The sequence below is a fragment of the Aedes aegypti genome, chromosome 1 (genome assembly GCF_002204515.2).
Source record: "Aedes aegypti strain LVP_AGWG chromosome 1, AaegL5.0 Primary Assembly, whole genome shotgun sequence".
Classification (NCBI taxonomy): domain Eukaryota; kingdom Metazoa; phylum Arthropoda; class Insecta; order Diptera; family Culicidae; genus Aedes; species Aedes aegypti.
The window spans coordinates 292203507-292221513 of NC_035107.1; the positions used below are offsets into that span (position 1 = coordinate 292203507).

General features: G+C 36.5%; 1 protein-coding gene across 7 annotated transcripts in view; it reads left to right on the forward strand.

The window, feature by feature from the left end:
* The window catches only part of LOC5577633, a 357967-nt gene that overhangs the window by 256897 nt on the left and 83063 nt on the right, over positions 1-18007 (forward strand). For all 7 annotated transcript variants that reach the window (XM_021838183.1, XM_021838185.1, XM_021838184.1 and 4 more), the window contains one exon: positions 962-1073. In XM_021838183.1, the coding sequence (XP_021693875.1) occupies positions 962-1073 (112 nt within the window). The remainder of the gene's footprint in view (positions 1-961; positions 1074-18007) is intronic.

Sequence of the window (18007 nt, forward strand, 5' to 3'; positions counted from 1 at the left end):
TTGTGGTCTCCCTCATCCGTCGCACTGATGAAGCAATTCCTCCTGCTACCTTGGTCTTCCACTTCTGCGCCATTCAGGTATTCATCATGCTGCTGCTTTCACCTTTCAATCACATAACGTTCATCCGTCAAAGCACCTCCATCCTTACCCCCGGCACATTTCAGCTCGCGGCACAAAGCCTCTGCGGGATGCATTGAGTTTGTTGTAGCACTTACGCGTTTCTTGAGAACGATACAGCTGCTCCATCCCTTCCAAGCAGCGCTTTTTATCACGGAATAGATGGGTTTGCCGTCTTTACTTCTGTTTGTATCGTTCCGTATTTTGACAGGTACTTTGCTGCAGCATCATCGCCCGCGCTGCATTCTTCTCGTTCAAAACCGTATGACACTGCTCGTCGAACCATTCGTTCCGTCGATTTCCTTCAACGAACCCAATGGCACCTTCCACTGCGTTATTAATGGCTGCTTTGACACTACCCCAGCAGTCCTCAAGAAGAGCTTCGATGCGCTCTCCGTCATCCGGCAACGCTGCTTCAAGGATTTGCGCGTAATCAATTGCGACTTCGGGTAGCTTGAGTCGTTCCAGATTGCACCATGGCGGGCGTCGGTACCAAATATCCTTACCCAAAAACTTAAGCTCAATCTCTGCTGGATCATGCTTCCTAGATAAGACAAGCAAACCAGTTATCCAGCGAGAATTAGATACTCAGGTTTACGCTAATCTGGTAATTCGTCTTTTCGGACTTATAAGCCTTTTATACGATCAATGTTAGCTCTATCGTAGCCTTACAGTATACTAGCACGCAAGACGAATTAAAGTGCCATTTGATTACTTGGGTACCCCAAGTATGAGAGATAAAGTTTTCACCCTAAGTTGTGATTTGAAGCACCCTAACCGAATACATGATTGAATCGGTTGAAATGTAAATTTCTTGTTTGGATTTGTCTTGTCTCCCATACAGCACAAAACGTATCTCGGCGAGCAGGAGATCCAGAATGCGGTCGAAGCGGCTGCCGTCATCTTCAAGAAGGTGGTCCTGCAGCGTCGGGAGGAGAAACGCACCAAAGATGAAGGTAAGTGAATTGTGCTCGTTTTTCGGATACTGACTAGGTGCGTAGGTGGCGGTAATAGATGAGTGCATGATGGGCCTATTCACATGACGTTCCAAAACAGCTGATCGGGAAGCTCTTTGACAGTTCTTCTATGAAAATGACAGCCTCGTGTATGCACCGGTCCTCCACCGATGTAAACAAATGCATAGACGGACCTGTCACATGAAAAGGCCTATAGAAACAGAAAAATGTATCATTTTGTAGAGGCAGTGCTAAATAACAACGAAGGGTGTGCAGTATTGGACAACAGCTTTGCGACTTTTTCGATATTCCTTACAAAATTCTCTACATGGGGGGGGCAATTAGATGTGTGTTATTCAGATATAAATTGAATTCCAACAGATACTTTTTACTGTTTTTTACGAGCTCGAAAGCAATAACGATTTAACAATTAGTAAATTTTCGACAAATTTAAGTTTTTCATAACTTAAAAAATGAAGAAATAATTCCATAGTGCCTTTAGCAAAGTTGTGCATTGAGGTGAGATGAACAAATTTGCTGTAGACGCTTTTTGAGTAAGTCTTTTATATTTTGAGATAAAAAGTTTATAATTTTTCGTCAAGAATTTAATTTTAGGCAGATTGTTATTATTCAAAAGTGGTCGATAGAAAAATTCCTCAAACATATATGTTGAAATTCAAGATATGTTTGACTAGCTGTGTAAATTTCCTTCAAATCGAAGAGGTTGCAAATATACTGTACAATACTGTGCATGTGGGTGATACTTTTTCCGTCACACTAACAAAGCGGCGTGCAATCAAGGTGCTAATCAAGACGTAAGATTTCGTTTCGTGACAATTTCATCTACCTTCGCTGTTGGGGCGCTGGATTTTGACCGGGAATGTAGTATTATTGTGCTAACAAAATCTGATGGCTTCTATTTTTACACCTCACCATGATACAGTCATCATTTTCTGCACGTACCTAACATGGCTTTTTGCACCGTATTTCATTTGCTTTGCGTTTGCGAATAGGGTTGATTTGGTTTAGGTACGGGTCGTATACTTCTAGGGGAATAAAATATGCGCGTAACCCACGGATTTTGGTAGGCGAGGCTCTCGGCGCTTTGGAAGGTTGCTAGCTAAAAGAGTAGTCAAGCATTTGTCAGGGGTGTATTTCGCGTGGTTTAGGGTGATTGGATTCAACGATATCCAAATGAAAATGCAGACATAAATTTTGCCGTAGTAATGGACTTGACTTTATTTTATGTATCGATGGAAATATGACGTTTTTTGAAATGTGCAAGCCGGTTGTTGTTGATCACTGACTGCTAACTTAAGCTTGTTAACTGTTTAGCATACATTGTTTTTTTTCTCTTATCATTACTTTCCCATTGGGGCAAGGCCTGCTTCCCAGCTTAGTGTTCTATATGCACTTACACTGTTATTAACTGAAAGCTTTCTTTTCCAAACTTATAATTTTGCCATTCGCAATCATGTGGCAGACTACTTTATGACTTATGAATTTACTTTGCGAAAAGATGACGGATCATCAGGGAATTAAATCAAAACTCCTGCAGCATAGTTGCTAAGGAAGGCAATGCACAGCCATTCTACAAGACCATGCTGAGAGTTGCGGGTTTGAATCCCAATCCGGTAGAAGATCCTTTTTTATAACTTCTCGACATCTCTGACGAGAAATCTCAATCTCTTCCGCGAAAGCAAACTCATTAAAGATCTGCTTCGAAAATCTATTGCTTGAGTTATTCGTGCAAAATTACTCAATCACTCTCAAGCCGTTAAAAATGATTCAGTCGTAAAGCCCGTCAAAATGTCATGAAAACCGAATGTTGTTGTTTACGCTAGAAATAATTACTGTACTTCTACCAGACTAACGAGAAATCATTGCTTTGTGTGGAAATACGAGACAATGGGTCAAACAGATGAGCCTGCTCATACATGATTTTTTAACTGCTGAGTTGTGTGATTCACAGCTCACGCATGAAAAATTGCAATCGTGTGTTATGATAATTTAAGTTTTTCACAACAGTGATCTCTGAGCAAAGAATGGATTTATGTGTTTGCCCCACGGTTTATACATCCAAAGAAACGGTAGATTTGCAAAGAAAGCTCTCACTCAACTGCGGAAGTACACATAAAACACTAAGATGCTAAGAAGCAGGTGCTGTTGCAGTTGAGGCGTTAAGCTAGAAGGAAGAAACATAATTTTCTATCGATTTCTGCTCGACTTAGGTACTATTTTGCGACTCCATTCGAGACATACTCTAGATTTGCTAATTCTCAACACACTCCTGTGAGCCTAAATTTCCGCTTCACGCAGAGCATTTCCAGCTCAAAATGGCATTTTCAGACTGACCTTTCTCAATGTAAATGAAACATTGTGTATGTATTAGTAGCTATCCGATCGGACATGTCCCATCAAAATTTACCTAATCGTATATGATGGTATATAGAAGTACAAAACTAGAGGCGATATACGAACAAATTGCATGCAATCTTATGGCGCATGAACGTATATCTCCTCCACTTTTGTACTCTTATGCGCTATCATATACGACTTTGTGTTCACTGGGGAGCCTATCTAGGATGACGGTTCTTTTGAATTTGAAAATTTATAACTAAAAAACAATTTTGATTAGAATGGTGTCTTCGAAAAAGTCAACAAAATATAAGAAATAACATCGAGAGAAAAGTCCAAGTGAATTCTAGTTAGACTTTTTTTAAGGTACTACCAGGTCCGTCCCACTCGGGCTCAGATTGGGTACCACTTCTAGTACTGCATTTGGTCCCTCGGTAGTGCAAAAGGTACCCAAGTTTGACAGATCGCAGTACACTTTTCACGGCATTCTAGATTACCTTATGAGCCATAAAATATTGGGCAACTGCAAGGGACATGGAAGTCTTTAATTTGTCTTTGGCACTACTGTGCCGGAATCAGTTGATCTGTAGCTTCTTTATCGATACAGATCTATTTTCAACTTATCTATATTTACATATACTTTCACTCTCTCCTACTCTTTTACTCTCACACCGAGCAGGTAGGAGAGAGCTTTGCTGTTAGTGAGGCTAGCTGCCTGCGAAGAGGGTCAGTTTGTCTCAGTCACCATCTGATACTGACGGAGGATGGATCCCAAAGCACGGTCTTCTGGTGGCTGGACGGGTTTTTTGTGGAGGGGCTGGGAATCGAGCCCATGACCTTCCGCTTATGGAGCGAAAGCGTAACCTCAAGGCTACATACCCCCCTATAGTTAGACTTTATATAAAGCCAATTTTATCATAACCATATCCTTTTAGTTTTTTTTTTCTAGTAGTGTCCTTAAAAAGCTGAATTCTAACCTTATGTTTGACTATATAGCAAGCTTTGGAAAATTTAACGATCATTGACACACGAGCCATAATTTCTTTCCATTTATCCGCCTGCATTCATACAACACGCATAACCTTTATCGTTTGTGGAAAATAACGAGCCATGAACGAAAACAAGACAGACACATACCATGGTCTGTGCAGTCTAAGAGAGTTGCTGTTCTTGAACGCTCTCGTGCCACGAACTGTTACGCTTTCCGAATATGGTTTGATCGGCCTATTCGGATCAAATTATTTTTCATGATTATTTTTTTTTTTTTTTTTCGATGGTTTGCAAACCAGGTCTAAACTGCAAATTATTGAGATCTTTGATATGATCGGCGTTAAATCAGAGGAGACCAAGTATAAAATATGAAAAAAAAACAGTTTATTTTGTCATTGGTTGCAAAATTATCCTACCTCGATTTCACTTTTATCAGATTTAATTAAGATATGTAAAAAACTACTTTGGATGTTTAGTAAAAATCGCAGTATGCAGTTAAAGTGGACCATGTGCTTTACCCATAACATCGACAAACGATCAGTGCGATGAAGCATGTGCAAAAAGAGAGTTGCTGTTCTTGAACGCTCTCGTGCCACGAACTGTTACGCTTTCCGAATATGGTTTGATCGGCCTATTCGGATCAAATTATTTTTCATGATTATTTTTTTTTTTTTTTTCGATGGTTTGCAAACCAGGTCTAAACTGCAAATTATTGAGATCTTTGATATGATCGGCGTTAAATCAGAGGAGACCAAGTATAAAATATGAAAAAAAAACAGTTTATTTTGTCATTGGTTGCAAAATTATCCTACCTCGATTTCACTTTTATCAGATTTAATTAAGATATGTAAAAAACTACTTTGGATGTTTAGTAAAAATCGCAGTATGCAGTTAAAGTGGACCATGTGCTTTACCCATAACATCGACAAACGATCAGTGCGCTGAAGCATGTGCAAAAATTGTAATCAGTCAGTTTTTTGACTTCGAATGATTCATCTTCTCATCCATCGATAAATAATTGACGTAGTTTACATAATTCGTCACATTGGATTTTGATTTTAGGTCATTATCCATATTTAGATAGCTGGTTCTCACAATTATTAATATTAATATAAGAAAAAAGAAGATTTAAAGAAGTTTGAATCTTTAAAAAAAACTTTCACAATTTGCCTTTAACTCCGAAACCTTTCCGAGAAGCTTAGCTTAGCTTAGCTTAGACTGACTACACATATCAATGGTTGCTATTCCGTGATTGACCGAAGTCAGTGAAAATGCACAAAGAATCAACTAGAAGTTCAGCTGGGATAGGCCATAATCTTCTTCAGTGTGCATAATTCAGTGCCTCTATTTATACAAGGTCAATAACGGCGCCGGCCACGTCCTTGCAGTCAGGTGGGATTGAGGGAAGGAATGTTAGTGTGTAACCTTTGCTATTTGGAGACCGTGTTTGCCTCTGCATCTCCACAAAGGTTACTGGGAGGGATGTTTGTTAATGGGGAGGATCGTTGGGTCAAAGGATTCACTTTGATAAGCGATTAGACCATGATAAACAATGATTTGTGAGATATATACATGCTTATACGTAAATATAATTGTTCATATAATTTCTATGTAGAGGAAAATTATGCCGACACTTGAGGTGACGAACCATTCAAAGTTTGTTGAACAAATACCTAAATGTAACATTCCTACAGCTGTCAGTACGAAAGCATGTGTTATTATATTTTACTCATTTGAAAAGAAACAAAAGACTCAATTGGTTGGGACATCATAGAACACTCTTATTCTTATGCCGACACTTACAGTGGCGAACCATCCAAAGTTTGTTGAATAAAGTGGACCTTTCGCAAGTCTACACTTGTAGTGTCGAACCATTCAAAGTTTTTTTAATTACAAAAATAAAGGTATATAAGGGGTGTTCTGAAAAAAAAAAAAATGTTAAACATAAATAAATCATGAATCAGAGTTTGTGTCGACACTCACAGTGACGAACCATCCATAGTTTGTTGAAACATCATATTTACATCCCACCATTGTAACGATTAAATGTGCAGTCATACATATTTTATAGATTAGAAATAGTAGCATGAAACGAGCTCACCAATTGATCCGTTATCCTTGACTGAGCGGCCACAATCCATTTTCAGCTTCACTCGTTTGCTCGGCTAGCACCCAGAAAAAAAAAAAAAAAAAAAAAAAAAAAAAAAAAAAAAAAAAAAAAAAAAAAAAAAAGGCGCGCGACTCGAAAAAAAAACACGGACGACAGCTCGGGCGCACTGCCCAGGAGCAAGCGTCAAGGTCGTCGAAAGATCAAAAAGAACGAACCGATCGCGGCACTTTTTAACTTACTCCAACCGAACTCCCCGATCACGCCACTTTTTCACTTACGAGACCGACGCGCGACATGTTTGATCCTGCCCTCGTCGCTCGCTCCGGCAAAAGCAAGCGTCAAGGTCGAAAGATCAAACAGAACTCTTAACTCCGAAACCTTTCCGAGAAATATATAAAGATGACCAAAACATGGTCCATTTTTAAGTTTCGCGGTGCTGAAAACTGTAGTGGGACTGGTATGCGATTACTTTTCATTAACCCTCGCTTTCCCGCGGTAATTCCAGAGTTCTTCTGATTTTCGGCAAACTGGGGACCAATCGACTTAGATAAAGCAATAGTAATAGATTGTTTCAATAGTAAAAGTATTGATAAACAATCAATTTATTGTTATTCTATAATATTTTTTACTTGATTTCTAAACATTTACCCAAATTTTTATTTTCATATCATGTTATTTTAATATCATGTTACGTTATCTAAAATCGTTCTAAATATCTTTCAGGCCACCTTTTTTTTTATTCGCGAATTTGTGAATTTTTGTTTTAGATTTTTATATTTTTTTTATTTTTGAACATCCTTATCCTTTTTCATTTTTTCTTGAAGCCTTTTCTGGTTACTGATTTTTGGCAAAAATAAAAATTAAGTTTTCACAATAGTTTTGAAAATATTAATTTTTTTAATTTTTTTTCTGGAACATATTTTATTTTCCGTGTAACTAACGGAAAAACAAGGTTTTAATTTATTTTTATACCACCAGGTTCTTCTTCTATGATAGGTCGATTGTAGAAAATTATAAAATGAGCAATTTTTTGTATTTACACGGCATTCGTAGGTTACAAAAGAATATATTTTTTCAAACATTTTTCATATAGGGAGCCGGATCCTATTCTTGGCACTTTTGATTCACTTCGGCAGTGGGGTTTTTTGAAAGTTACAGGGCTCATATTTGGCCACAATATGCGTCGTATTGAAGTGCTTATTATTGCAAAGTTTCAGACGATTCAGCCGAGAAAAAACCCCCATGCCAAAGTGGATCATGAGAGTGCCCAAGTAGCTCTGCACCCTATACAAAAAAAGTCTCAAAGGTCAAAAAATGTTTCTTTATAAGCGTAATCTGAACCAAGATTTAAGCCAAAAATAAAATCATTTTTAGCTACGAAAAATTACACAAAATTCCAAAGTGTACCCCGTCTTAAGGCGGGGTTAGGTATTAGAGGGTTACAGTAGCGCAACCAGGATTTGGCTCTAGGGGGGGTTTTGTGAAGCTAAAGATTATGTGTTTTTGGTAAAATAAAACGGGTGTAAAAACTTTCGGGCTGAATAATTTAAAATTAGGCTGATACAAATATTAATTTTCTTTTATGTCACCCCCCCTTCAAAAATCGGAAAATTTTGCAGGGGAGAAAAAAAAAAGATTCATCAATTTTTTGGCATCAGTTGGGATTTTTTAATTTTCGAAGTAAAACACAGGTAAAATAAAGGTCCAGAGGACGATTGAAAAAAGTTGAACAACTATCGTTCAAAATAAAAATTCGAAAAAATAACTTTTTTTTCTATTTTTATTTTTTTGTTCCTTATTTATTTTTATCCCCCCCCCCCCCTCGTACCTTTCAAGTGGTCTCGGACATAAAAGAAAATTAATATTTGTATCAGCCTTATTGCGAGATTACCATAAGAAAAAAATAACACCAAATGCAAACTTAAGCTTTTCTCTTCTATTCTGGGCATACATTTTTATATAAATTTACAACTCTATTCAAAGGAAATCTTTTGTACCTGGTGAAGTTTTCCAAAATGCGTATTACATATCGCGTAATTTGTTCGAAAGTTTATCCAAGCTACATATGGATGCGCGCACATACACTGTAAAGGATCAACCTCTGGCAACCAAGCCTGTATGAATACCCAATACTGTATGCATACTTTTATAACGACTTGGCTGTATTTTGCTAATGTCAAATGTGTTTACTTTGTTCTTTTATTACCAACCGCGAATTACAAGATTATGTTATCTCCCGAAGTAATATCTGGATTTTTAATCGAGTTTCTCCGTCCATCCGAAATCCCATTTTATACACACTTTTCAACTATCAGAATCTTTCAAGTACAAGTCGCAGTAATAAGCATTGCGACTGTCATTAGCAGTTTGTCGAGGGCAAATCAGCATTGTAGATATTGAAGCATTTCCATATTGTAGACGAATTTTCAGCTTAGCAATGGAATCACCATCTTCCATAATCTTTCCTAGGATTTTTATTTGTAATCATATACTTAAAACTAAAGAATTGCTTCTCCGGAAATTCACGTGCTATCTGGAGATCTTGAAATTTGCCAAATGCTGAGCCAACTAAAAGATTTTTCAAAGCATCGAATTTTGCATCAAACAGCTTTTTGAACGGTATAGATATACAAACATATTTGCATGTTTGTTTGATACAAACTTCTCTTCGAAAATCTGTGGCTAATTTATCAGAAAAAGCTAGTAAACTACGTTTTTAACTCCTTCAAAAGTCTTCAAATTAGAGATCCACAACTCAAAACAACATAATTGTCAATACAACTTACTGGTCCAGTGTTTGTGGACTTTGGTGTTGAGTTTCAAAAATATATTTAAAATTTATTATAAAAAAAATCTGCTCTGGGGGGGGTTTTGACCCCCAAAACCCCCCCTTGGTTGCGCCACTGGAGGGTTAGAACTTTTAGTTGCAAATCATTGTTTGTTCAAGCATTTCTTATAAAACGCTTTTTTCATAAAGAAATAGATGATCAAAGTCGTGGAAAGGAGAAAGATAAACCAAACTGTTTTTTTTTTTAATTTTAGCCAAAAAAATGTTTTGTCTCGTTAGTGCGGCTGAAATATCATCAAAAGATATGTTGAAAACTGATATCGATTCAAATTTGACGAAATTGAGAAGGGACTGACTTGCGATTCACGGCAGTATGGTGTCTGTATGGAATATATTAGAACCCTCGAGTAATTTTCCGAAAGGACCTATCTAACATTGAGAGACTCTTTTGTGTACTTTCTCTTTAATCAATAATTCTCGATTACTTTTTCAAATCGACGTAAGTAACTTTCATACGGTTTTGAGAAAATTAATTGAGAATAAATTCTCCTAAAACTGTTTTAAAATGAATCCCCTTTTTAACATTTTTTTTACCGTGTACATCACTTAAATTTTGCATGCAATCAGCTCGCGTTAAAACTCAAGGTAGTTCCTTTCACTTCCCACAAAAATTGTATGACAAAATGATAAGCCGTTTCAATCAGTTACTTTCGACGTTTTTGAATCAGTGTAAAATCGACTCAAGTAGTGTTTTGTTTTGATTCGTGGTTAAGTCACTTGGTCTCCCATACAACGGAGAGGCGAAAGTAGCGGTTAGGTTGCGAAAGTGGAGAATCTCACTTTCGTCTTTTTGTAAATCCGAAAATTAAACGTTCCAAAAGTGAAAAATCAAGTTGATATAGAGCGGAACCTGTAGAATTTCGTCTGCGAAACACGTAGGATTGATAAAGTAAGTTTTTTAACTTTTCTGACTTGAGTCTGTTTGAATAAGTTTTCGAGAATTGAGTCGCATTAACCTCTTCTGTTGCATTTTTTATGAAAAGCTAGCCAAGAACATTGTCTTTCGACCCATAGTGAAAAACTTTACCAAAGATTTAGTGTAGCACTGTTGTAATCGAAAGAGAGCGAGAGAGGAGATAATCTTTTATTGGTAGATAGTTTTTTTAGTATAGTTCAGCGAGGACGCTTAATAGACTAATTAAAATTTGACAGGAACTCAAGAATTTTATTTGTCCACTCTAACTGAACGCATATTTGAAAATATCTTGTCTTCAATGCCATGAGACAATATAACTTTAGTTTTCGGACTATAGTAGTTACAATGCAACCATTCAATCTCGCGTTCAGTATCATAAGGGCGTAACTGCAGTGATTGAATTCTGTTAATCGATTTTTTGATTAGCTAACTACTCGGCCGGAGACTGTTTTCAACTAGCCTTTTGGATTCAGTAGAAAGCACTCATCGCCCTTCTCCATGCTACATCGCAAAATATGACGAAAATCGTTTGATTCATATGTGCTAACGCGATGAGAAAATCGAAGAAGAGAAATCGATCATTGCAGACACGCCTGTATGATACTTAATTCGAGAAATGATTGTTATTTTCCGTTATTGTTTAGTCAGAGTGAATAAAACCATATAACGGCGTTCTTTAGTTTAGTCACAGTGAAGCAAATGCACATAGTCCATCAAAAAAATCGTTTAGAGGCTTGAATAATGTTTTTTCCTTGATCATCACTCCTATAAAACCTATATAAAAAAGGACACAAAGATGTGTGGAAAAAATGTTTTTTTTTTTAATTAAAGTGTTAAACTTTTAACGCATTTTTCTCTGAAAAAAAAACGGCTTGATCCACTCTGATTTCACGCTGAATATATAAAAAAAAGATTATATGCATTTCAACTGTTGTTGTACTTTTCGGCGAAATTGTTATTTTTCCTCTGAAGTTATTACAAAATAATATTTCTGATCAATCGACAACAATGGTTCACATCCTATCAGATTATACGCTCTACCTGAATGTTTGAACTTCTGTATTCGCGAGGAAAAGAATCTTCAGGAGGAATGCAGATTAATTTGTCATGATTTTATCGATCTTCTCTACAAAAATATGGGGCAAGACCAAAAGAGTATGAACCTTGCCTGATCAATTACTAGATGCGGTAACACACAATTACAACTAATTTTCTTTACGGGTTGGAGAATTCCTTTTTAACTCTGGGGATGCGTCCTATGCCAAACGACCGTTATGCCAAATGACGTTCCCTCTGGTCGGAATATTATCTAGGGTAGCGTTTTCCACAACCGTGACGACCTCTCAAGGGGTGCGCGCGAAGCCATTGAAACAAAAAAAGTTGATTTTAATGAATTCTCTCTGCTCTTGGAAGTTTTCTTAAAAAATACCTAAAGCAATAAAACAGTACTTTTCAGTGCTACATAAACAGTACTTTTCAGTACTAAAATTAAAAACGGTACTTTTCAGTGCTACTAAAACAGTACTTTTCAGTACTATTTTCTACTATTGATCCCTTTACGATCCTTGTTTGGACCCGTGCCTTCGATTTTTCGTTGGACCCGTTGGCGAAAGCTAGCGGTGATAATCATTCTTGGACACCGTCTTGGGAAAAAACCTCTTGAAGGTCACGTCTTCTTTCGTTTATTAATTAAACATGGTATCAACAACAAACAAAAGGAAGGGTGAATCTCTGAATTCACTACTTCCTTCCAAAAAAATGGGTTTTAAAACTGTCACTACACGTGGCAAGAATGGAAGAAAGGACGCTTCCCCGGAATGCGAAGTTTCTTCCAAGGGTGAAATAAATAATTGTATCGAAATGAGCAATCAGTTCGATGCTCTAGACAAATTTTCCGAACACCAAATCGAAGCAGCCTCTAGCCCAGGCTCTTTGATTCAAGTGAGGAAGAAAAGAGGTCCGCCTATCGTGGTCAGTTGTTCCGAATTTGGGGGATTTATGCAGGAGATCTTGAACTCCATTAGGTTTCCTTCCAAATCGCAAAGAAAGGAGACTGTCGCGTTTTGCCGGAAACTCTTAAAGATCGCGAACTTCTTCTCAGACATCTTGAAGAGAAGAAGCACATTTTTTTTACTTATGACGACAAAACTGAACGTTTGTTCAAAGTTGTCTTGGAAGGTCTCTCAAGTGACTATAAGTCACCTGAAGAGATCAAAAATGGAATAAATGATTAGCTTGGATTTTCCCCAGTCCAAGTAAACATTATGAAAAAGAGAATCCAATCTGGCATTGGTCGGAGAGGGCTTTCTCAAGAATTTTATTTAGTTCACTTTAACAAAAAAGAACTAAATAATATTAAAGCTTTAGAAAAAGCAAAACTTTTGTTTGATGTCCGTGTGACATGGGAAAATTTCCAGCAACCTGGAGGAAATTACCAGAACCCCACAGGTGCCAAAAGTGGGGTCATGGTACGAAAAATTGTCGCATGGATGCTAAATGCATGATTTGCGGAGGTTCTTCTCACGCCAAGGACGTCTGTCCAGTGAAGGAAGATACCGATAAATTCTTTTGCGTCAATTGCAAGGGAAATCATAAGTCCAATTATTGGTCTTGCCCTTCGCGCAATAGAGTCATTGAGGCTCGTGCCAGGCAGATGAAAGATAATATCCGTTACGATAACGGTCGTTTCCGGAATTTCCCTGGTAGAGTATCAAACAATACTCATTTTTCAGTTAACGATCGCTTGATCATGAATCATACCCATCAGGAATATCATAATCATGCTCATTCACAAACTTATTTTAATCCGTCGGGTAGCCGTTCGAATCTTTCAATTTCGAATGTATCTACCCACGGAAAATCCTTTGCCGATATCGTAGCAGGAAATTTGAACTCCTCCCCTGTTCGTTCCATGAGTACCCATTCCACTTGTTTCAAATCAAATGGAAAAAACCCTACCGCCACAGGTAACTCCGCATCTTCGTCTACCGGAAATTCTAATGGGAAATCACATGACATGTCTGCCTCTGATTTTAATTTTCTAACTGAACAATTGAATCTAATGATTGATGCAATGTTCAAAGCCACCACTATGACTGAAGCAGTCCAAGTAGGTGTAAAATTTACAAATCAAATTGTTATTGGATTACGTTTTTCTAATGGATCCAAATAATAATTTAAATATTTTAAATTGGAATGCTCGTTCTCTGAATGGTAAAGAGGACGAGCTGTTTAATTTTCTTACGGTTAATAACGTGCATATAGCAGTTATTACCGAAACGTATTTAAAACCTAGATCTAAACTCAAAAGAGATCCTAACTTTTTTGTTTATCGTAATGATCGATTTGATGGGGCATGTGGGGGAGTTGCAATCATCATTCATAGGCGTATAAAACATCAACTGTTTTCGTCATTTGAAACTAAAGTTTTTGAAACTTTAGGTGTTTCTGTTGAAACACAGTTTGGTAAATATACTATCATAGCTGCCTATTTGCCTTTTCAATGCTCTGGACAGCAAGTTAATTTGCTCCAAACTGACTTGCGAAAATTGACTCGCAATAAGTCAAATTTGTTTGTCATTGGTGACTTTAATGCCAAACATCGGTCATGGAATAATTCTCAAAGTAATTCAAACGGCAGAATTTTATTTGATGAATGCTCTTCAGGTTATTTCTCAATTCAATATTCTGATAGCCCTACATGTTTTTCCTCTTCTAGAAATCCATCTACGATTGATTTGGTCTTAACTGACTCTAGTCATCTTTGTAGCCAACTGATTACTCATGCTGATTTTGATTCTGATCATGTCCCTGTTACATTTCAAATATCCCAAGAAGCGATTCTCAATCCTATCAGCTCTACGTTCAATTATTTTCGAGCCGACTGGAATATATATGAAACATTTATTGACTCTAATCTTGATGTTAATATTCCCTTACAAACAAAACTTGATATTGACAATGCCCTTGAAACTTTAACAAATTCCATTGTTGAAGCCAGGAGCATTGCAATTCCAAAATGTGAAGTAAAATTTGAATCCGTGATTATAGACGATGATCTTAAACTCTTGATCCGTCTTAAAAACGTGAGGAGATGGCAATTTCAACGCACTCGCGATCCTGCTATGAAAATTATATGGCAGGATTTGCAGAAAGAAATCAAGAAACGTTTTGCTCAATTAAGAAACAAAAATTTTGAAAATAAAATTTCTCAATTGGACCCTGGCTCTAAGCCCTTTTGGAAATTATCTAAAATTTTGAAAAAACCTCAGAAGCCAATACCGGCATTGAAAGAGGAAAACAAATTATTACTAACTAATTGTGAAAAAGCTCAAAAACTTGCTATGCTATGTTTGAAAGTGCGCACAATTTTAATTTAGGACTTACTAGTCCAATTGAAAATCAAGTTACTCAGGAGTTCGAAAATATTCTCAATCAAGAGAACGTTTTCGAAAATGCCTGGGAGACCCAAGTAACCAGTAAGCACGATAATGCGGCACGGTAACAGCATTATATGCGCATATAGGGTAATCATTTGATGCTTGTCAGTTTTATATACGCATATAATGCTATTATAATGCCAGAAAAGGCGAAATAGCGTGCCATTATAATGCGAAGATATAATCGTGCTTCTCGGCATCACTAGTGCTGATATAAGACCACGTGAGAAACGTCAGTTGTTTTCGCCAGGTTTTTCTGGCGAATATTTTGTGCTTTCGCGTACGCAGCCAGAGAGCTTTCGCGTATGTGGCCAAGCAGCTGGTACACGAGGTAAATAAATAAATGAATGAAAACGGAAACCTCGAATAGTATGCAAAATGTAATAAAATGATTGAGATAGTACTTCTCCGTATCAGACTTATTCATTTTGGTGGTTTTCATCCTTTTGAGGACTTGAAATTGTCACATATTGATCCTTGTTTTATGATGATGAAATTCCTAATTTTGCGTCTCGAACCTGCGACACCTGTATTGTTGAGTTGTTGAAGTTCTGCTCCTTTGCTCCTTCGCCCACATAAGATGAATAGTATTGGAAAGAAAAGTGACCAATTTAAACCACCACTTTTTCCCGTCATAAAACCTGCAATTGTTGTAGTGAGAAGACTTATGTTTGATTCCCTCTCACCACTATATGTAAACACAAAGCACGTGGTATATCTATCAAAACACTGGATGGCATTTAAACAGGCCCTGTATGCGAATATAGAGCCAATAAAATGCTTATTTAATGCCCGTATGCATCAGGCTTAGAAGCATTAATGATGCTGTAATAGGGTTTCTATGCAGCGGAAGTGCTATTATAAGGTGTGTAAGCATTTGTGGTGCTATTATAATGCATGTACGCATTTATGATGCTGATTAAGGGCTTATTATTAGTGCTAATGGTTACTTGGGGACTGATTTGGAAGAAGTGAGAACTATTATTAAAAAATTCAAAAATATGAAAGCTCCTGGCGATGATGGAATTTTCTACATCCTCATCAAGAAACTTCCAGAAAGTAGCTTATCATTCTTAGTTGATATATTTAACAAATGTTTTCAATTAGCATATTTTCCTGACAAATGCAAAAATGCTAAGGTTGTTCCAATTTTAAAACCAGACAAAAATCCTGCAGAAGCTTCTAGCTATCGTCCAATCAGTTTGCTTTACTCCATCAGTAAACTTTTTAAAAAGGTTATTTTGAACAGAATGATGGCCCACATCAACGAAAATTCAATTTTTGCCAATGAACAGTTCGGATTCTGCCATGGACATTCGACCACTCATCAACTTTTACGTGTAACAAATTTGATCCGTTCCAACAAATCTGAAGGCTATTCTACTGGTCTTGCTCTTCTAGACATAGAAAAAGCATTCGACAGTGTTTGGCATGAAGGTTTGATTGTAAAATTAAAAAACTTTAATTTTCCAACATACATTGTTAGAATAATTCAATGTTATCTGTCAAATCGTACACTTCAGGTTAATTATCAGAACTCCAGATCTGAAAGACTTCCTGTAAGAGCTGGTGTTCCTCAAGGCAGCATTTTGGGACCAATATTATACAATATTTTCACATCTGACTTACCTGAGTTACCTCAGGGATGTCAAAAATCTTTGTTTGCGGATGACACAGGCCTCTCCGCCAAAGGACGAAGCTTGTGCGTCATCTGTAGTCGATTGCAAAAAAGTTTGGATATTTTTTCTTCATACTTGCAAAAATGGAAGATTTCTCCTAATGCTTCCAAAACTCAACTAATAATATTCCCTCATAAACCAAAAGCTCTTTATTTGAAACCTTCAAGTAGACATGTTGTCACGTTGAGAGGGGTTCCAATAAATTGGTCAGATGAAGTTAAGTATCTAGGGCTCATGCTAGATAAGAATTTAACTTTCAAAAATCACATTGAGGGCATTCAAGCCAAATGTAATAAATATGTAAAATGTCTCTATCCCCTTATTAATGGAAAATCAAAGCTTTGTCTTAAGAACAAGCTTTTGATATTCAAACAAATTTTCAGGCCAGCCATGTTGTATGCTGTACCAATATGGACTAGCTGTTGTAATACCAGGAAGAAAGCTCTGCAGAGAATTGAAAATAAAATTTTGAAAATGATTCTGAAGCTTCCTTCCTGGTATAGTACCAATGAGTTACATAGAATATCCAATGTTGAAACATTGGAGCAAATGTCAAATAAAATAATTAATAATTTCAGGCAAAAATCGTTACAATCTTCTATTGCCACGATTAATGCGTTATATGTTTAGGTTAAGTTAGGTTAAGTATATTAAAAACTTTTTTTTTCTCTTATAAGCAGGTGAAATCAACTCACCTGTAAAAAATCTGAACTGCTACGGCAAATGAAATGTAATATGTTGTTAATAAAATGTTAATTAAATCTTAAATTTGTTTTACCAAATAAGGATGATAGTGTTGTCTAATAACACAAAACACCTAGATTTAAGAAAAGAATGTAACGTTTGGAATGATACTAATAAAGAAATTTAAAAAAAAAATCGAACTTTGATAATTAACATATTTGAGCGAACTGCAATTAGTATCAACTTTTCGTTCTCTCAATGCCATTAGAGCAATTATCAATTGAAATCTGGTAATTAGAAGTACTTACTGGATTTCTGTCTTCGGAGCAGTGCTAATCTATTTGCATGTATTTAAAATCTTAAATGATGGTAAAAGATTTGAAAAAACTTGGAGAGCTGCTAGGCCGACTTATTATAAAATTAGACGGATCCATCTCGAAGCCATCAGAAGAGACAATAATCCTAATCCTAAATATAATGCAGTGCAAGATTTTTGAGATTTTTTTTTTGTAAGATCTTGACTGCATTTCCGTAAGATTATTCCTTATTTTTCAAGAAAACATTTTTTGAATTTCTAAAAAAAATTCGAGAAATGTAAAAGCTAACAAAAATTGAATCCGCGCCATCCAAAGCGAATCACACTGAAAAAGGTCCAAATCTGCATCAAATACAAAATTTGCACAATCACACTGTGACAGCCCTGTATCTAATACATGTGTGTGATAAATTGTATGTTTGAAATAAAAAACTATGCAATCATATTTTGCAAAAAAAAATCCGAGCTGTAGATTCGCTAGTTGCAACTGATTTTGTGTAATTTAATTTAAAACAAGCAGTTATCACAGTAGATAAAACTTAGTTATAATTTTTATTGGAGCGAATGATTTCACTTCAACCCTTTACATGCGCT